The following is a 21,913-nucleotide window of genomic DNA, read 5'->3' as shown; positions in this document are numbered from 1 at the left end:
CTTCACAAAATTTATTTTGTGGAATTACATAGAGTATATTATTGTTGTTGTCGAAACTTATTGATTCTACTAATTGGATAGTATATAAACAGAAAATGCTCTTTAATAGAGGTTTTCCATTCCTAAGTTCAAACCCTTTAATAATCCCTCTGTCCCTAATTACTTATCCACTTTTGAATTGACACACCTATTAAGAAATCAACTAATGACATAGTGAGTTTACCATTTTACCCCTATTAATTATGAAATTAATGAAAAGTTCTGCATTTTTCAAAGTAATTAGTCATTTAATTGAGGGTATAATAAATTAATAATAGGTAAAAAAAAATTGTCCTTTCTTGATTTGTCAAAATGGACAAGTAATTAGGGACAGAGGGAGTAGTGTTTTAAAAGTGACTTATTTGAATAATCAACTGATATATGAAATTTACTAGTCCAACTAATCGAGGTTTGCATCACATAGAGTCCGCAAAGGAAAAGTTTCTTTTATCAACTATCAAAGCTTTATATATTTTGAGTTTTAATCTGAAATCCCTATTAAGAGAGGAGAATCTCATTCATCCTACCATTTTACCTCTCCCAGCTTGCCTAAATCGATTATTATTTTTATTTTATATTTAATATGAGTTGGAGATTATATTAATTATATAAATGCATAATTATTATAACATTAATTCTACTGGTAACACTACACCTAACAGTCACAACTCTCTACTGACTATGAATATGCAGTTGTAATGACCATCAATTTTTTTAAATAGGTAGACTGACCCACCCCATGCATAGTTGAATCTAACAAAAAAATGAGAAAATGTACGAAAAAACACGTTTATGTATTATACCTAAAAATAAATACAAAAGATAAGACAACTCGGTTAACACTTAATAAGAGCAGATGTAAGATAAATTGACTACTGACTAAAAAAAAATGAAACAAGAATAGCTTCCCACCAAATTCACGTTAAAACGTGTTCACAAACGACCATTGGACTCTATTAATGGATATTGTCGATTGAAAGTGGTCTAATTAAATGACCATTTGCACTTTATACATGAAAATATTTTTGGATTTTATTTTACCAAATAGAAAGTGCTTCCAACACTTTTATGAAACATGCTGACTCTCATATTATCAGTATCGACACTTTCATCCAAACATGTAACGACTTGTTTACAAAATTAGGTTCAACACCTAAAGGTGTGCAGTACTTTTTACTTAGCTAACACAATGTTTGGCTCTTGTTACACTGCCAGGATTAAGCATCCAAATCAGGGTAACACAAAAGCAAAATCTCAAGTCCACGACGAAAAACAGAAGTCGGAAATATAGCTAGAGTGAGAAAAAGATAAGACTATGAAAGAGAACAATGGAAGGAAGAGATGTCATCTTCCATCGATTTCTGTCTTTTATCAATAGCATTGGGAAGCAAGGGGATTGGAATTCAACCTTTAGGCTCTTCTGTCTGCATAATCACTGGAGTCATTGTGATCTCTGTAATTTTCACCAGCGTCAACTGGGCTATTAACATCACAAGCTTCTGCTTGGTTGCTGGTAGCGTCGTTGCCGAAGCTGAAGCTGTTGCTAGCTGCATCAATACTTCCACTGGCATAGTTATCACCACTTGTGCCAAAGCCAGAACTGTTTTCTCCACTTCCATAACTGCTGGCAACATTAGCATCAACACCACCTGCGCTGCCATAATTGCCACTGCTACCATAACCAGAGGCACCATAATTACCACCACCAGACCCATAATTGCCACCACCACCACCGTAACCACCAGACCCATAATTGCCGCCACCACCTCCATAGTTACCACCACCGTAACCACCACCACCACCACCGCCGCCGCCGCCGTATCCTCTTGTCCTGTCATTCGCTACATTTACTCTAATCGTACGACCATCAAGCTCCTGAAAGATGCATTAAAACTAGTTGTCATAATCTACCCAGCAAACAGAAATGCATGGGATGCATACAGGCGCATCCCCCCGAACAGACCTATCATTTGCATATTTAAACACAATTTCTGGATAAAAACAGTGCCAGATACCATAAAAGAACATTCCTTTGAAGTTAATTCACATCATGTGAACCCAAATACAAAGGGAACACACGTTTTTTCATTCATGGAGCAACAGAGTGAAGAGATACCTGTCCGTCCAAAGCCTGGATGGCAGCACTGGCATCCTCAGAAGTATTGAAAGTAACGAAGCCAAATCCCCTAGATCTCCCAGACTCGCGATCATAAATGATTCTTGCTGCAATGAATTGGAACTTTTTCAGCAATTCCAGCTAGAAACTAGTGTCTGGACACATGCCTTTGTATACAGATATGTCATATGTTCACACAGCTAAATATGAATGAGCAAGCATTCATGGAATTATAATACAGCTTCAAACAGTAAAAAATGGTGAAGTAATTCTTCCATTAGTCTACGTGACTTCACTTACTAAATCCAACCAGTAATACAACTACTTTTGATAAGTCCAATCAGCAACACAATTGTCACTCCATCACTAAGACCCTCATTTGGACACAAAATGAGTGTCTTTCATCCTAACATAACATCTGGAAATTCATGTTGAGAAACATCAACTAACAAGTACTCCCTACTTTGTCATATACTTTTCCTGACCATTACTCAAACTCTGCCCAGACACTCTTTATTATGTGCAAATATGATCACCATAATAACAAAAACATGCACTAGTGTGTGAGCGAATGTGATCATGAGAAAGCACACCAGCAGTGCAAGGATTCTAAATGAAAAATTGTAAACTTTAAACAAGCACGAGAGAGGACTTCTAGTCAAAAACAACATTTAGCTTTAAATTAGACAAACCTTCAACGACTTCTCCATACTTGCTGAAAGCTTCTTGGAGAGAGTTGTCATTCGTGTTCCATGAGATTCCTACATTGCCAAACTAGAGGAAGTCAGCAGAAATTAGAAGAAATGTTATGAATACTGTTCTAGCATAAGAGAAACTGCATGCACCTCCAACAAAAAGTTTTGAAGACATGCATCTAATTAGTTGAAAAATTGAAGGCTTGGATGCAGATATTTCATGATTGATGTGCTGCTTGCTAACAGCCTGCCGAAGAATGCTCCCAGCTTTGTTAAAGAAAGCCATTCCTGAAAAGGGGAAGAACATCACGTACCAGTGAATTAATGAAAGAAGGTAAAAATGTGAATACAATGATTAAGATTTTGATCAAGGAGCATGGTGTTTATCAACTTACACTTTAAGACTAAATTTTGAATGTTGCACAACTACTAAGCTACATAAGAACTTGTTTCGATATAATAGTCAACTACCTCTAGTTTAAGAGGTGGTGGGAAGCAAAACAACTGACAATTCCAAGTAAACTTTAGTTCTCTTCGAGACTGGTCAAGTTCATTCTCAAATGAGCGCAGAGAACAAGGAGACGGGTGGAAAACAATTTCAGCAGCAATTTTTAGTGCCAAAGGTAGCATTAAGATTATACAGTTTCACAAACCACTGCTTTTAACCTAGTTACGTTCTGCAAGTTAATTTATGCAAATGAAAAGAGTACAAAACACCAAGACAAAAGTAAAATATGAATGGGCTATTTTTTTCTTGTTTAGTAATTAAGGGTTGTAAGACCCTAATGATAATTAATCCAGGTTATACACTACTTATCAAGAATAATACTCCAAGCTCTGGCACCCAAGGACATCGCATGTGGTCAATTAAGAGAATTGAGCACCATGAGATTCCACGTTCAAATCAAAGAGACGGCAAAACTACTAGGTCACCGTGGAATTAGCAGGTTATTGCATGATCAGTAGAAGCGTGCCCAAGCAAACCTAGACACCATGGTTATATATATTACAAGTTCTACACTAGGGATGATAATTACTCCAGGTTCTACACTACCTATCAGGATTAATACTCAAAGTTCTGGCATCCAAGGGTGTGACATGTGGTCAAAAGCTAAATGAGAACCATGAAACTTCACGTTCAAATCAAAGAGGAGGCCAACACACTAGGTCACCATGGAATTACCAGCTTATTGTGGGATTAGTATACGTGTGTTGTGTGCAAGCTACAACCTACCCTAGACACCACGATTACATATATTCCACATTCTACACTATACCATCATGTACATCTTCTTCCATAAACCAGATTACTAACACTCAAAAATATAATTATACAACCAACAAAATTTCTAAAACCATTATTACATGAAAGTCAACACTAATGCATACCAGCTCGTAAAAAAAACTGCGTAAGCAAAACAAACTAGTAAAAAACACATCGAACATACAAATAGCTTGTGTATCTTTCCTTAATCATAAAGAATAGATATAATCACAGCAAACTAATCAATTTTAACACTAAAAAATCAGTCGAAATGAGATTAGGGTTTCTTACAAAAGCGAAAAGTATAATAAATCATGTAAAAATACACAGCAAGAGATAAATAAGAGAACGAACCTACGAGTTTAAGCTCAGTTTCGCCGGAAAAAGAAACGGAGACGGAGAAACGCTGTGTGTTTTCAGCTTTCTACTTTTGGCCGGAGAAGACTGCCGTAATTTTGAAAGTAGGGCGGAAATGATCCTTAAATAGGGCGGTTAGTATATGGTCTCAGTGTGACCCGCTAGATAGGAATTTGGGCCTGTAGGTTTGAAATCTGGATGGACTATATCCTATCAGGCCCAAAATGTTTTCTTTTTCTTTTCGAGAAGTTGCACATTTAGCCGATTAGTCAAATTATATTCATATTCACTAACTAGGGAAAAAGGACAAATATATCCCCAAACTATCATAAACGGCATGCAGATATCCTCCGTCATACTTTTGGGACATTGGTGCTCCTGTCGTCCAAAAACTACAGCATATATATCCTTTATACTAACGGACATACATGTGTCATAATCTTATCCACCGATCCAACATTTATTAAATATCGGATGAATGGATAAGATTGTGTCACGTGTCTCTATTTAGTCTTCCGTTAGAGTGAAGGGCATATATGCTCTAATTTTTAGACGACAGGGGCACCAATGTCCCAAACGTATGACGAAGGGTATCTACATACCATTTACGATAGTTCGGGGATATATTTATCCTTTTTCCCCGATAACCAAAGGAAAATCCAAATCAAAAGAATATATATATAGAGTTATAGTTTTTGTTATATCAAACGTTACCCTTGCTTATTAGTAATCGAGTGATTATGAGGTAACCATTTTTTCTTAAATAATTTAGAATGTTAAATCTAAACCACATAAATACTCAGCAAAAAATAAAATTGAAAATTACGATGATAACTGGTTATTATCAATTAATGTTATTTGATTGTGTAAAAAAAACTTACACAATCAGTGGATATTAGTTAAACTCGCTGAAAATTAAGATGGTAAATGACTATTGCCTATGTTACTCGACCATATTAAAAAAAAACTTATATCATTAATGAATATTAGTTAAACTAATTATAAATTATTCAAATTACGTATATCTTGTAATATTTAATTTTGGATTTTATGGACACTTGGATGAATCAGATTTTTTTAGTTAATTCCTAATGAAATGACATTTACTAAGTTTACGTAATTGTTTTGGCAATGTATGTCATCTGTTAAATAATTCTATACACGTCGAGATTGAAAGTGAAATAACAATTAATCTACTATATTAAGGCTGAAAAAATGATTTATAAGAGTTAAGAGCAAAGATCTTTTTCACTACTTTTCGTGGATTTCTGGATACTCAAGAATTTTTAATTATGTTTTTGATAGATTCTCAACTCAAGTAAATTATATATAAAAAAAAGTATGCAAACAATAAAAGATTTGTCATGCTCAAAATAATGAAGAAGAGCATAATAGCAATAACAAAATAATATACGATAACTAAAGCAAATTAAATAACAAGTAATACAAGAATTAAAGAAAGGAAAAAGGACAAATATACCCCCAAACTATCGTAAATGGTATCTAAATACCCTCCGTTATACTCTTAGAACTCTGATGCCCCTACTGTCTAATTTTTGGAACGTGTATACCCTTTGGACTAACGGAGGGACACGTGTCACGATCTTAACAACCTATCCAAAATATATTTAATTTTTATTTCCAATTAAAAATTTGACCCAAATAATTTTTGACTCGCACCCAAATAAATCTAATTTTTCCTTTCTTCTCTAGTCCAAGAACCAGTTACACGACGAATTGCAGCGACTCCATCTTCTCCGGCGTAGCTCCAAATACGAAACCATCTCTAATTGCTATCAAACCTAACCTCCTTCGAACCAGCGAAATCAGTGGGATAATGACCCTTAATCCACCATGAAACCTGACCACCACTCACCCATCTCTCCCTCACCACTGCTCCAACAGATCCGGCGAACCAAACCAGCGACCTTGTAATGGATTTATAGTCGCAAAACTCAATAACTTTTTTACATAGCTGAAACTTTGAAAAATGAAGATTGTAGGGCTGAAAGCCAAGAAAAGAGATCTATGAAAATCCAAAAATCAACAATCACACTACACTAAGAAATATAAAATAAAATCAGTCATAAATCATACAAGAAAAATATGGGAGGATAGAGAACAAACATACCTCTAGCTCTCTTTACAGATTCAACAATGGAGGTCAAGAAAATACTCTGTAATTCATAGCTAATCTGCGGCGAGAAAATGCTCTTACATTCTAAAATGTACCACAAAAAAGGATTTATGGGTAAGCAAGAAGAAAAAACGACGGAAAATTGCCTCTAACACCAGAAAAAACCAAACTTAATTTCATCAAACTGAAAACCACCCAAAGTGTTGTATGGATGAGTTTCCAACTCTTTTTCTGTTCTTTATTTTGTTAAAAAAAAAAATAAGTGAATCTCACTAAATGTTGTGTTGATGAGAATATCTTACTAAATTGGAATATGTAATATATGAGATTTAACTAAAGAACAAAAGAAAATCTCTAATTCTCTGTAGAAAGGAAAAGATTAGAGAAGATGGTCTCTTGGGGTTTTGGTTATAATTTCGGTGCGGGTCTAAAATTATTCGGGTGGATTTTTTTATTATTTGGGTCAATTTTTTTAATTAGAATTAAAACTTAAATAAATCTTGAATAGGTTGTTAAGATCGTGACACGTGTCCTCCTTTAGTTCAAAGGGTATATACGCTTCAAAAAATAGACGGTAGGAGCATCAGAGTTCTAAAAGTATAACGGAGGGTATTTAGATACCATTTATAATAGTTCGGAGGTATATTTGTCATTTTTTCCATTAAAGAATGATACAAAAATAATAATAATGATGATGAAAATAGAACTAGCGCTCGATCTACTAAGAACTACTCCACTTTTATCATAAATCTTCGACCTCCAAATCTTCTTATCTAGTTATGTCCTCGATAAGTCATATTATATCCAACCATCTCTTCCTAATATTTTTTCAACCTACTTCTACCTATATTTATAATCATTATAGTCAACCTCTTCATTGGACATCGATCTCTACATGTTCACGTGTTTGAACCATCTCAATCCCACTTCTCTCATCTTTTCTAAATAGTTTCTTCCTTCGTTCTTATAATCTTACCAAGTAAAAAAAAAATATATCACATTTTGTAAATAAAGTATAGAAATATTTCAAAGAGTCGCATTAACAAATTACTTATCTTCATATTTTTTTATATAAATATTTGTGATTCTTTGTTTTTACAAATTTTTAAATATACATAATTTTAAAACTATTATGGTTCTAATTAAAAAAAATAATCTAAAAGGTCATCCATAGTTTAGGTTAAGAGACAAACAAATTCTAGTTATTCATTGCTTGACGTGACAATCTAGAAATTATACTAATCCTTTATTCTTTTCTTTTGTGAGTATATATGCTCCTAACTTTTCTATACAATTATTGTTTGCTAATCCAATTTAATTATTTTTCTTGGTCAAATTAACAAACAAAAACAAAAAGGGATTCCACTACTAAAAAGAAAAGTTTAGGCAGGGAGAATAATTTTTTTTTTCAAATTCTCCTTTCATTTCATTTTTACCTAGTCTTTACACTATTTTTTTTTTTTACTTATCTATTTTAACAAATTAAAAAAAAAATACTTTTTCTTGTACTAGTTTCAATCAAATTTAGAATTTCAAAAAATTTAATAAAAAGATATTTTTAATTAACTTTTTTAAAAGGGTGTGTCAGGTCATTTCAGACCAAATAATATGAAACAAACAAAGTAAATAAATATCAATATGGATTGCGGTGCATGTAAAGTGTTTCATTCTTAATCATAGATTTTGGGTTTAAATTTTGAATATGGAGAAAATTCTATTGGAAACGACACACTTAAATGGGCCTTGCAATATGCAATTCAAATTAGTCAGAACTCTAATATGAAGTTCGGAGAAATCCTACGTGGCAGCCACTGTTTGCTTTTAAGTCAATGTAAGCATTCCGCGTATGGAACGCGTAACCGCGTATTCACCTAATGGAAGAGAGAGAAAAATGGGCCCTTTTATTCTTTTGTTTTTTTAAAAAAAATAAAATTTAAAAAAGATAAAATTTGACAAGTCATTTTCTATGGAAAAAATATGAAAAGATCTAAAACACACGTGGCATGCAATGAGTGGTTTCATAGATGATATATGGACCTAATGGTTGCATTATTTTGTAAGACTAATTTTATGTTTGCTCTTCCCAAATTCTACTAATTGTAAGACTATATTCAGTATATATTACAATTGGTGTCGTTGATACTAATGTCTTTTTTGTTCTTTCCTTCTCGATGTATGCTTTGATTCCTAACTAATCTTGATTTAATCCTGTAAAATATTCTTTGCTAATGACGATTCGATTTCTAACATTCGAATTATAAAATTTTAATTAAAACTGAAGGAGTACTTACAATTTTAGTGCAATATTTGATTATTCATTTAATGATGAGATATTCTATTATGAAGAGCTTAAATCAATTTGTAAGTGTGGATTTAAGTGACTTTTACATCCTAAATACTTTATTTTATATTTTTGATTATATACATGTTATATAGAATCGTATAATTGATGTATCATAAGATTAATGTAGAATACAATTAATCTGTCTCAACAATATTCTTTCATCTATCTTCAAAAGAGATCATTTTATCTCGTCTAATCTTATATGTCGCATACATACATTATAATATCTACATTATACGATAGTTCTTAGCGGTCCAACATTCATTATTGTATAATATTACCGATGTTATAATTATTCTATAAATATTGAGGGGTAAAGAGGGGAAAACGGACAATCGAAATAGATAAATCAATCACTATCCGTATATAATGTAAGGAGAGAGGCAAAACTTTACTATTTTTGTTATTTATTCTTCTTTTTTATTCAAATTCATTTCTTTTCATTTCTTTTTTGAAAATTTACTTTAATTATATTTACCATGAAATCTGTAGTTTTTGGTATAAAAGCACCAATCTTCTCATAATTCCAAAATCCATACAGAGCTGAAAAAATTTCAAAAAATTTGTGTGAAATTCTAGAATCATCTTCTCTGTGATTACTAGAAGAAGAAAAATGGCGGATCAGCTTACTGATGACCAGATCTCTGAGTTCAAAGAGGCTTTCAGCTTGTTCGACAAGGACGGAGATGGTTTGGCGCCTTTTTTTTCTCTGTAAATGTGTATATGTTTTGTGTTTTTGATGCTTATAGGTGTATGTGGAATCTGTTTTGTTGCAGATCTGACGTTTGATTTGAAATTTTGAATGAACTAGTTGATTTTTTTGGTGACAGGTTGATATATGAGAATATTCAGTTAGTAAATAGAGGAAAAAATAGATTTTCTAGCTTGTTGAAACGTTAAAAATGAATTAGAGAATATGGAAGCTATGTAGTTTGATGTTACGTTGGTGAATTACTGTTTTTTCGGTATCATGAGATCTCATGTTGAAAAACAAGTGATTTTTTTTCGTTTTTGGTGAATAGAGTTACTTGATATCTGCATACAAGATTTGGCCGGTTAGTTGAGTTGAGAACCATGAAGTCTCGTATTAAGAAGGTGCTTGGTTGATAGAGTTACCTGAAGTGGTTGAGAGAACCGTGAGGCCTTAGGTTCAAATCACAACACAGACAAAAATACAATTGATTTCCTTCCATCTGTCTTAACCTTGGTGGATAGAATTACTTGGTACTTGTTGCTGGTGGTGGTGGGAGGTAGTGGAATTAGTGGGACTTATGTGTGTCGGAGGCCGTGGAATTAGTAGAGGTGCGTGCAAGCTGAACCAGACCACGATAATGAAAGAACTTAAAAAAGAAGAAATGAAGAGCTATTTCAGAGAAGCTGTGTTGTAAATTGGATTATACATGGATTGAGAAGTGATAATTTAATTTGATGAAAAATTTGGCCTTTATTACTGGCTTCAGTTTGTGTTAAATGCTAACCAAAATCCTCCCTTTTTTCTAAATCTGTAGTAGCTTTTGTCTGAACTCATTGATTGGGGCGAACAATAAGATGAATGATTTTTGTCATTAGTTATTCGGGAAGTGTTAAAAGATTTTTATTAAATGTTGATAACAGTGTTAGAAATGTTGTTATGTGTTGAAAATTTGGTGATTTTTTTTTTGTGTTCCTTATTTTCTGGGACATGAGTTGAAAAGTGGTGTATTTTCTGGTTTCTTCTGTGGACAGTAGCTTACTGATGTTAAGTGTGGTTTGTTAGTTTTCGTGCAGTAAGCTAATGGTAAAGCTTTTGTATAGGTTGCATCACGACCAAGGAGCTTGGGACTGTGATGAGGTCGTTGGGACAGAACCCTACTGAAGCTGAGCTCCAGGACATGATAAACGAGGTGGATGCAGATGGTAATGGAACCATCGACTTCCCAGAGTTTCTAAACCTCATGGCCAGGAAGATGAAGGATACTGACTCTGAGGAGGAGTTGAAAGAGGCATTCAGAGTTTTCGACAAGGATCAAAATGGCTTCATCTCAGCTGCTGAGCTTCGTCATGTGATGACTAACCTTGGAGAGAAGCTCACTGATGAAGAAGTCGATGAGATGATTAGGGAAGCAGATGTTGATGGTGATGGACAAATCAACTATGAGGAGTTTGTTAAGGTCATGATGGCCAAGTAATTCCACCATCCTCTTGTTACATTTGAAGTTTAGACTTGTCAAAAATGTGAAAAAAAAGCCAAAAATAATTCATTGGATAGGATCTTGTCTAGTATAATGTAAGTCTTACCATCTCGATGTATTGAACCTTCATTGAATGTAATGTTTTATTGTAAGGGTGGTGTAATCTCTACTTATTTTCTTGAAGTTTATGTACTTTCTTTGATCCTCTTAGTTGATGAATGCAATTTTATGAGGGTAATTTCCTCATCGCGAAGTGTTTTGTAAGGATTCATCATGTATTGACTAGTTTAGTATGCAATGTACTACCCATTTCATGTAGGTTTCGGCTAAGGGCCAGCAGCCCAAGGGTACTACAAACATATGCTATCCACCCTGTTGCAAGTCTGAATTATAGTTTAACTTTATCGTTGCTTCAAGGTTCTGTTGGTATCAACCGTTAAAACGTTTTAATGGATGATGCAGGCAGCAGAGGCTTGTGGGAAAACTAGAACTGACATTACCTATGTTGTGGGGTTGGTATGCCATTATATGCATGCTCCTTGTCAAGCACACCTACATGTAGTATATAGGATCTTGAGGTACCTCAAAGGTTATCTTGGCAAAGGTATGATCTATACTAATCATGGCCATGGGAGAGTTGAAATCTATAGTAATGCTGATTGGGGTGGGTCAGTAGAGGACAGGAGATCAACTTCAGGATGAGAAAAGATCGCTGAGAAAGCATCTTGGCGAAGATAAAAGAGTTAAACACCTGACTGAAACAAAGTCCGTATTCTTTCTAAACTCCCTATTCTTAGCATGGCGGATATTGAATAAAGGGACAACCGAGGGGGTACTGATTTGAGGGAAGCATAAAGGAAGAATGAAAATTTTTTCTCGCGCACAACAGTGCTTTGGTTGAAAATTTGCTCTGAGGATACGTAAGATAACAACGCCCAACTAATGTAATGTGGTGTGGAAAGGCAAGGGCAAGCGATAGAAAGGATAGTCCCTTGCGCGAACTACTACTACTAAAAAATGGTGAGACCATTAGTGAAAGATGAACCAAGAAGGATCCTATCCTAAAGGAGAAGGAGGAGGAGTAGGAGCTAGCTTTAGGGGGAGGAATCAAATGATTACGAGATAAACAATGAGACAAAGGAGAGGACTTAAACGAGTCAGCCAAGAAGAAAGACCACCAAAAGTAACGACCACCAAGATAGGTATAGTAATTCGATCTTTTGATCACCCATTTTTGGAAAACCATTTTTTGGGGCTTCCGCCTTACACACAGAAGATTGGATTGCCTGAATCACGAGTCTTATATACTATATTGTGTTACGATCGCCACATATTGATAAAAAGTTCAAAGAACAATTTTTTATGAAAATCAAGAAAGAATTTCCAGTCATAAAAACAGAAAGGCATGAATTGCGCAAGAAGTTCTTTCGATTAAAACGATGTGCGACTCGAAGGACATAAGACTTCTTGGTCAAGCCCAAAAGATTGCCGACTGAATGCTCCTACCCCACCATGCCTGACCCTTTATCTTACCTTAAGAAGAAAGAGGAGGTAGGTATGAAGCGTGGGACAGAATGCAAGAAGTGAGAAGTGTATGATACAACAGATAACCTTAAGGAGTGGCAGCAACTAAGGCTGGGCACCGGACCGGAATGAGACCACCGGACCGGAATGGGACGGTTTGACCAAGTTGTTGACCGGTACCAGGATGAACCGGACTGGAACTATCGGGACGGAGGCTCAGTTCCGTCCCGTCCCACTATATACCGGGATAGAACCGGGACGGATCGGAATGGACCGGAACGGAACGGGATGGGATAAACGGGACGGCACATATAGCTATTTCAAAAAATAATTATTTTTTTTGAGTTATTTTGAATTACGAAAATACGAATGTTTTTTTTATTTTTCTAAGTTATATTAGTTTATAGTATTTGAGTTTTAAAATTTATAATAATTTTACTTAAGTTTATTTTAAAGATATTTTTTTAAATTTTTACGTATATAAGTTTGTAAGTTAGTTTAATAAAGTTTTTTTTAAAAAAGTTTTTGAGCTTATGTAGTTATGTTATAAGTTTTAAAGATTTGAAGTTTATAAGTTATTAAGTTATACTTATAACTTGTAAGTTAAATAACTTAAGTTTGTAATTTTAAAAAATTAAATAAACAAAAAAGAAATGCTAATAAAAGTAAATAATGACAAAAATATTATTTTTTATTTTAATTAAAAATGATTTACCGGGACCAGAGTGAACCGGGATGAACCGATACCGGTATACCGGTACCAAATCATGATACCGTTCCGTTCCGTGTACAGGTTCAGTGTATCCCATCCCGTCCCGAATACTACCGGACCGGAACGGTACCAGTACAACCAGTTCCGGTGCCCAGCCTTAGCGGCAACCCTCTTGATTGATCAACGCGAGTGAACTGTGCTTGGCCGCTTCCTTTCCGTTGGTATCAACCGTTGAAACGTTTACCCCTAACTAATAACATCTCCATTTACATAAAGGAATATGCATATTGCACACTACAGACTGATGATGAACCATATAAAAACAAGAAAGAAACAACTGAAATTATCAATTTCATTTATCAGGGCAAAATACAAATTCAATTCTGCAGGATTGTTTCTCCCATCTATCAAACAAAAGCAATAAAGAACAAGGATTTAGTCACATAAATCCATTAAAAACAAGTTTATAATCTCTTCAAGCTTTTCTTTCTCGCATCGATCTTCTTTTTGTCTGCAGGGAGTTTAGCCAATCCAGCTTCCTTCTTCATGGTCAGTGATGGTGGTGGTGCTGACCCACTAACCGCTGTGTCTGCAGTTAGTGGCTGGTCTAGATTGTTTCCTCCTTTTACAATGTTAGCTGTAGGGGCTAACGGAGAAGGCTGTTGGAGAGGTGCGACTCCAGATACCACAGTCTTCTGATCAACGTTACACAGTGAAGTATGTGTCTGGCCAACATTTAGGGCTGTCGTTGACTCGGAAATAGCTCCTGTTTTTAACTTAGTCTTTGGTTTAGCATGAATACTGGTATAAAGCCTGTTTAAACACAGAGGGAGCATTAGACGGTCAGGAAGTGCATTCAAAGTGCTAAACGCTACTTAAAACTACAAAGGTAGCCTATTTTTTCATCTATTAAGGGCGGATGATGCAGGGCATAAGTTGAACTGAAACACTATATTACCTACAACCACATAAACTATTCTAGTCAGCCAGAGTGGCTTAAGTCTCTATTAAAACGCATTCATCGGATTTACGAGCAGGAATTCCAGGTTTTTACATCTACAAAGAGGAAATGAGTATGATCATTTTCCAATTTGATTTCTGTTGCAACCCTTTCAAAATGTACTTGTAACATTTCTATTAAATGCACAAAAATAAGATGCAACTTTAAAGCACAACAAAACCATGTTGTCACCATAAATATAAAGACATATGTAGGATAATCAAGCACGGCAGTACCAAATAAATGCAACAAATCAGGCATGGCGATGCCAAATAATTATCAAGGTGGCATGAAGTGAAGCTAGTCGGGCTAACTCACCTTGCATGTCTAGCATACTCATCATAATTATCAAGAAGCATCTTGCCAGCTTGCTCATTTAGCGCAGATTCTGGAAATGGCTCGATAAGTAAACATCTTACCACCTGTTACAAAACCATCAAGGAAAGGATAATGTCAATTCAAACTTATATCTCCGGAAGAGACGCAATTTTTACTTGGAAAAAAAAACAGAAACTTACCATGAGAACATGTCGTAGGCCCAAACTAGGACTCCAATCTTTTTTCAAAGCATTTACACAAATCTCGCCATTGGAAGCAATGTTGGGATGAAAAATCTTGGTCAGAAAATAACCTAGAAAAAAAATGAAAAATGTAAATTATGCACTCAGCCATATTTGCTTAGCAATTGGCAATGAGAGATCTCCTCCCAGAGATGCCGAAAGTTGCAATGCTTCAAGTGGCAACTGCTATTAAACTTTTCCATGAGAATTGACAAAGGAATTGCAGCTTATCCCAGAGAACAATTTGCTCACAAAAATAATGCCAAGAAATTTATAGAATTACATCAACAGATGGAGAGTTCATGTAGGGCCACGGTACCCCAGAAAGTAAAGTTGCTTGGCCTATTTAAATGAGTAGAAAGTGAAAAAAAGTTCCTAAAACGAAATAAACGGGGAAAATTCAACTTAGGTTCTTGAGTTGTGATCAATACAGAACATACAGAACCAACTGATTGAAACATCAAAAAAAAAAAAAAAAACCGATACAAGTAAAGGACTACAAAACACGTCACACTAGTAAAACTTGAAAACATTGCAATGTTGAGACAAACCTTTGGGTGGGGAATGAGGGAAATCATGTGTCAAAATCAACTTCATGCGGAATACCCCATTCTCATAAGGAGTCCCAGCTGCAAGGTAGATAGGGAGCAATTAGAACAAGTGCCATGTCTCAAGAACTGAAATATATACAACAAACACAACATACCTGGACCCTCAATATCAGCAAATATGGTTGAAAAATCATCATCATTTACACCTACTTTGATGCCCTCAGGAGGAGAATCATCAAGATTTTTCAATTCCTTTGCCAATTGTTTTATCACGTTTGGTGGCAGATTTTCATTAGTTGCCTATGCCAAAACAACAAATTTAGGACAAAATCAATTGACAAATGGCAAATTACCATACTAAATTACTTATCACAAGATAAGGAAACAGGAAAAAAAGAACTAATTCATTTGGATCCAGGAAGAAAATGACATAAAGAAACTAGTAATAGCAACACATTGAATTCGATGAAATACCATAGCCAAATATAAGTTGATGTCCTAGGAGCAGTTGGCAACTTTGCTGATGAGTTATCAGTGAAGCACGTAGTTTTAGCTGGTAGTTTAGATGTTGAGACAATCAAGCTTATGAAAGAATCCTGCAAAAGGGCCAGAAAAAGATCATCAGAAAACAATCCTTCAATTGTCCAATCAATCACAAGAAACAGGCAAGTAAAGAGCTGTTCAAAATGACAAGGCCATCTTCAAGAAAATTGTGTCAATCCACCAGATGTGTATAATATGTCACAGAATCACAAAATTGTCAATACAAGTACAAGTCCATAGACTCCTCTTCTCCATATTAGTCCATACAATAAGAAAAATGTCTAAAAAAAGTCTCTGATACTCAAAGACAAAATAATATACTTGACTGTTCCAATCACACATACAGCTCTACTTTTCCGAACTTACACCCTACTTGGTGCCTATCTACCCTCACAGGGTAGGGGTAAGGCTGCGTACACACCACCCCCCCTCGATCCCACTTGTGGAATTACTGTTGTACACTACCTACTTGGTAGCACTAGGGCATGTTTTTTTTGGTTAATAAGCTCACAGAATGCAACTCTTGATTTTCAATATTGTTCCACTACATAAATAAAATTCCCTTCACAATCAGGACATCAAAATCATGAAATATGATAGCTTGACTAGTTTCAGCGTAAAGTCAAATGTAAAGACATCACAGAGTGGTATAACTAGAGAATCCAACCACTTATATGAGAAATGTTAGATGCCGAAGTAACCTCATCATCATTTCGTAAAGAGTGGTCTAAAACTACTTGATCCTGAACGTCAACAGAAACAATGGTAGTACTGAAGCTAACAGTGCTACGAAGAAAGATTAGGCAAAGAATCTGAGCACCCAGCCAAAGATTAGTCAATTGGACCATTGATATCTAGAATGGACAAATTCATAGTCGATCACATATTCCCCAATCTGGTAAATTCCAAAAAGGATATCGTTAAACACTAAAGCTCACTTTGGTACTTCAACTTAGTATACAAGAGTCGCCAGTATGGTAATCCTGACAGAACTAACAAAACTATTAGGATGTTTGCTGCCTGACCCTTAACAATAGACATCTTAAACAGCAGAAACACACCAATTCATATATCCTCCCTCAAAGAAGGTGCTTTAGTTTAATAGCTATCACAAACATTAAGATTACAAGAATGATTACTTCGAATGAGCAAACAACATAATAGCAGACACTAAGAGAACTAACAGCACATCTGAGAAAGAAAAAAAATTGGGATCCTAGCCAAAGTTGGACACCATGGAACCGGTAATCAAAAGGAGCAACTTTGAGCTGGAAAACTCATGTTGAGTTCATAACCCCATCAAAATTAACCAGTGCCAAAATCCTGTATGCACAAGGTTCTCTAACCATGTTGACAATAATCCACCAACCTTTCTCTCAAAATTCAACTCCAAATATAATACTCCATAAGACAAACTAAAACCCTAGAAATATGACATTTCAAATGCTTACTCGTATGGATGATTGAATACTCAAAAGATCTTGACTTTGGTAATTTCATCAAAGGGGATAAATCAAAAATTGCTCATCACAACCAAAGTCAAGACTTGAAACAGACACTTATCTATAGCCACTTTAAAATCAAAATCAAACACCCAATCTTCCTATTTACACATATCACAATGCACCAAGATAAACATTAAAGAATCAGTAAAACACACACAACACAAACACAATTGGAATCTTCACCAATTGAAAACCTAATCAGACAAGCAAAGAGATCCTACACCTTAACAATCAAAACCCAAACCACAAAGTCCAACCATGAAAGCAAACAACTTTACATACACCCTTTTACAATTAACATCAAATGAAGCACCGATCTGAATCAAAACTCCAAGAAATCACAACCCCATTTCTAAAAATCAAATCTTTATTACTCCCAAGTCAAGAAATCAGACACCCACAATCAAGATTGATGAAAAACAGTCATCTAGATAGTGCTGGAAACAAAATTCAACAAATTTAAAGGAACCCCAGATGGCAAAAACTCACCTTTAGGCCTCTAGAGAGAGAAAAATGAAAGGAACCCAAGTGGGTAAATGGATTAGAGGAGTAAGGTGTCTATTTGCTTTCCCTTTCTCTAACTTGGAACAACACCCACAAAAAATCCAGAAAGTGATGCCTTTTTAATATATCATTTGATGAATTTTGGATTAAAGAGACACTGATTGATGTATATGTATATGTATACGTTACACACCAACATAGTCCAGAGAGGAAAGTATAGAATATAAGAGAAAAATAATGAGAAAAACCATTTGTCTATATTTTTAATTTTTGAAAAAATTAATTTAAATAACACCTCACCCAATCATCGGGCTATTTGTGTAAACATCTCTTTTTTATTTATAGAGGTTAAACTTGTGAAAAAGAGTGGAAAAACATAATTTAAGTTTAACCTTGAAAGTATTGTTTTAACTTGAATATCAAATTTTGCTTTTGAAAAAAATAAAATGGAAGGAAATAGAAATATCTAATTTGAGGTTTTATTATCGTTCTGGATGGTTTTATTACGATGAGGAAAATAATTCATTCTTTCATTGCATTTTCTCATTTCAAAGTCGAATTTTACAGAGTTTGATATAGTAAAAATGAGTTTTGATCTAGTTTCATAGATAAGTTATGTTTTACATGATGTTCATAGTTTTAAAATTATACATGAATCAAGATATAATGTGTAAAATGCAAATAATTTATGTAACTTCGGCATCTCTTGGCCAAAGAAATCGCTCGATAAAAATCTTAATAGAGAGAATTAGAAATATAAATTAGCAAGAACTGAGGGAGGAAAATCATTATTTTTTGCATTTTCTTGTTTCGGGTGTCGAATTTATAGACTGTGATATGGTAAAAACTAGTATTCATCCAGATTTCTGAATAAGTTATGTTTCACATGATGTTTGACTAGGTTCATAGTTTTAAAATTTATACGTGAATCAACATATAATATGTATAATGCAATTAACTATGTATCTTCGACATCTCTTGGCCAAAGAAATCTCACGATGAAAAAAAATCTTAATAGAGTGAATAGGGATATAAAATAGGAAGAACGAATGAGCAAAAGATCATGTTGACAATAAAAATGTAAGATAGAATTTTTAGTTCTTTTAAGAATGTAATTGTCGTAATTACTCGACGAATATGGAAACAATTATCATATTAATTGCTTATAATCCTTTTATGAATACCCTTGATTATACTATGGTTTTAAATTTAAATTTTAACCAATAAATTGAAAATCAATGGCAATTATTTGTTGATTCAATAAGGATATCTAAAATAGTTGGCATGGTCATTATGTCACACTCTATTTGACAAAAATGCCTCTATGTTCCAATTGTAGGTCCATCTATATTGAACAAATAATTGGGTAGCTTGTACTTAAATTTATTTTTTGATAAAAATAATTCTCAATATATTTTTATAACATTTTAATTCGATATGAGAAAGATATGCTTGAATGTCTAATTTATACACGAGACTTATAATTTTTAATATATTATAATTTCAGATTATATTATCTTTTTATATCGTAATGTTCAGATCAATTTATATATACCTCGACTAATACGATAATAATTCAATTATCAAGCCTATATAACACCAACATTATCACCAAGCTCAAATGACATATTTTAAATATATAAAATCAGATATAGTTAAGTTCATTAACATTAATAAATGATTAATTCCAATTAACTATGATAGGAAAAGTTTTACAATCATTGAGAAAGAGAACTTAATGCCTATTAATTAATCAATAATAAGGATAAGGATGTAATATTAATTAAGTCCTTTGGTAGTTGACTCATGCAAAAGCTAGCTGGATAAATTCCATAAAAAAAACTAGAGAATATATTTATTTGAATTAAATATTATAATAATTATACTATTTTAATTTTTTCTTCATCCATTTTGTTTGTCTTACCTACCATTTAGATAATTAAATATTATTTTTTTCAAATAATATCTTGATATTCTGAATTTTATATATTTGTTATACACTTTCTAAATATGTATATTTTATTTCAAATTCTGTATCCGAATTCACACGAACATAATTAATTTGATTTTCGTACTGTGAATCGAGTCAAATAAATTGAAACAAATGAAATATAATTTAATACTATATAATAAAGTAGGTATTTTATTTAATATATTAAATTAATGAATTAAAGGTCCGAATATTGTCGGGTTATGGGCCATACCAAATACTGTTTAGAATTCAAATTTTGCCGACACTTTTGGGCTCATTTATTGACCGTTGGAAAGTCCAATGCAAAACTAGCCGTTGCCCTCTGCCAGCCTTTTATTATCTTGTATTTTTTTTTAAAAAAAATAATATTTTTTTTTATAAAAAATAAAAAATTATACTTTTTTCATGACTATGTTAAAGCATATTGAAAATTTTATGCGGAAACGTTAGACGATTATCTAAAGATTTTTATTTTTGAGTAAACTGAAATATTATGAGAAAAGGTTAGATTGTTGTCTAAAATTTTTGTAAATTATTGTAAACATTAGAGAAGAACAATTTAATGTATTGTAAATTTGTAAGATTGAGTAATGTATAAAGAAAACGGTAGATCATAATCTATTGTCACCCGAAAGGGTAATTATTCTAATGTTAAATTTGTACGACTTTTAAATGATAGAGACGAAATTTAAGTGGTGGTGTTAATAAAAAGGTTCATCGGACGTTGAAATATGTATGTGGTCGGATTGTATGTATTTAGTTGTTTTTAGTCGAGGGTCTTTTGGCGATAACTTCTCTATTTGTATGAGGTGAGGATAAGATCAGTGTTTACAAATCCTCTCCAAATTTCATCAATGTAATTTCGTTGTGTATGTTATTATTTGTGTTTAGTTGACTTATATAGAAGTTGAGGTCTTTTAGAATTATATATTTTTTGTGAAGTGTGGTGATCAGATTGTAAGTACTAAGTATCCTTTGATAAGAAACACTGTATCGCCAAAATAGGCATTCTGGACACGACTATGAAATAGAAGGACTCTAAAGTGGATATCGAATACCGAATAAAAATTAAAATAGAAAACTAATTACAACTATGTAAGAAATCAATTTTACCCTTATACTATCTTAACTTAAACAACTATGCCACGTGTTATACAATAGGTATGACCTTGCTCAGGGCCGTGACCATTAGGAGCTCCAACTCGAAGTATAACTAGAGTTAGTTTATATTAAATTCAAAAGTAAAGAAGTAAGTTTGGATTTTTTTTACTCGAATACCTAAAACATGGAGTTAACCTATTTCACATTAAAACTTTATCAATATCGTGATAAATATAAGACGATTTGCTAATAATAAGATTAAGAATGAACCAAAAGCATATCTAATTGTTCTACGAAGGCCTTTTGAATGGGGTAAGCATAAATTTGGACTTTTTCAATAAAATAAAATAAAAATTATAAGACTAATTTGAAGCATCTAATCTCTTCCAAATAAATATTAGGATTTTCTTAGTTGTTAAAGAGACAATATGACAAGAACTTTATTTCATTTCAACTATTAGTGGCATCATTTGCTTTAAAAAAAAATTAAACAAAAAGTAGGTTGATTAGGGAAATAATAAGGCATTAATCTTTAATTACCATTAATCTGCATAGAGATTCCATGTTTCAAATATTTAATTTCTTGTGAATATATTTAAATAACCATCAAACTTTTTGCATCGATATTTGGTTTCTATTTCTAATTCACGTGCACGGTGCACTAATAATTATAAAGATTAATCAAATTAGACTATTATTATATTATCGTCAATCTATCACAATCTTCTTCATTTATCTGAATTTTAGATCAATCATGATTTGTGATGCTTATACTATTCGATATTTACACTAAGTTGTAATCTTAACAATTTTAAAAT

At 33.4% G+C, this 21,913-nt stretch overlaps 3 protein-coding genes across 4 annotated transcripts in view; 1 reads left to right on the top strand and 2 right to left on the bottom strand.

Annotated features, from left to right (window-relative positions):
• Positions 1-11,306, top strand: part of LOC125864731 (calmodulin-7) — a 139,204-nt gene extending 127,898 nt beyond the window's left edge. The window contains exons 2-3 of the mRNA XM_049544789.1: positions 9,517-9,641; positions 10,747-11,306. Of these exons, the coding sequence (XP_049400746.1) occupies positions 9,566-9,641; positions 10,747-11,120 (450 nt within the window). The 5' untranslated portion in view covers positions 9,517-9,565 and the 3' untranslated portion in view covers positions 11,121-11,306. The remainder of the gene's footprint in view (positions 1-9,516; positions 9,642-10,746) is intronic.
• On the bottom strand, positions 1,130-4,576 carry LOC125864726 (glycine-rich RNA-binding protein 2, mitochondrial-like). 2 transcript variants are annotated; one of them, XM_049544783.1, is made up of 5 exons: positions 4,469-4,576; positions 3,001-3,138; positions 2,848-2,916; positions 2,156-2,262; positions 1,130-1,914 (listed from the first exon to the last, which is right to left on the bottom strand). In XM_049544783.1, the coding sequence occupies exons 2-5, from the start codon at positions 3,134-3,136 to the stop codon at positions 1,450-1,452; spliced, it is 777 nt and encodes a 258-aa protein (XP_049400740.1). In that variant the 5' UTR covers positions 3,137-3,138; positions 4,469-4,576; the 3' UTR covers positions 1,130-1,449. The 2 variants fall into 2 exon arrangements, with proteins under 2 accessions (XP_049400740.1, XP_049400739.1); XM_049544782.1 differs by having other exon boundaries at positions 4,473-4,569.
• A 2,385-nt stretch (positions 11,307-13,691) lies between the features above and the next one.
• Positions 13,692-18,214, bottom strand: LOC125865625 (ubiquitin-conjugating enzyme E2 22). The gene is made up of 7 exons (XM_049545831.1): positions 18,008-18,214; positions 15,945-16,066; positions 15,626-15,770; positions 15,471-15,548; positions 14,878-14,990; positions 14,678-14,781; positions 13,692-14,172 (listed from the first exon to the last, which is right to left on the bottom strand). The coding sequence occupies exons 2-7, from the start codon at positions 15,945-15,947 to the stop codon at positions 13,824-13,826; spliced, it is 792 nt and encodes a 263-aa protein (XP_049401788.1). The 5' UTR covers positions 15,948-16,066; positions 18,008-18,214; the 3' UTR covers positions 13,692-13,823.
• Positions 18,215-21,913: the final 3,699 nt, after the last annotated feature.

Source organism: Solanum stenotomum, chromosome 5, assembly GCF_019186545.1.
Source record: "Solanum stenotomum isolate F172 chromosome 5, ASM1918654v1, whole genome shotgun sequence".
In the NCBI taxonomy this organism is placed as follows: Eukaryota; Viridiplantae; Streptophyta; class Magnoliopsida; order Solanales; family Solanaceae; genus Solanum; species Solanum stenotomum.
The sequence above is the reverse complement of the archived record's forward strand: the minus strand, read 5'-3'. Positions and strand labels throughout refer to the sequence as shown.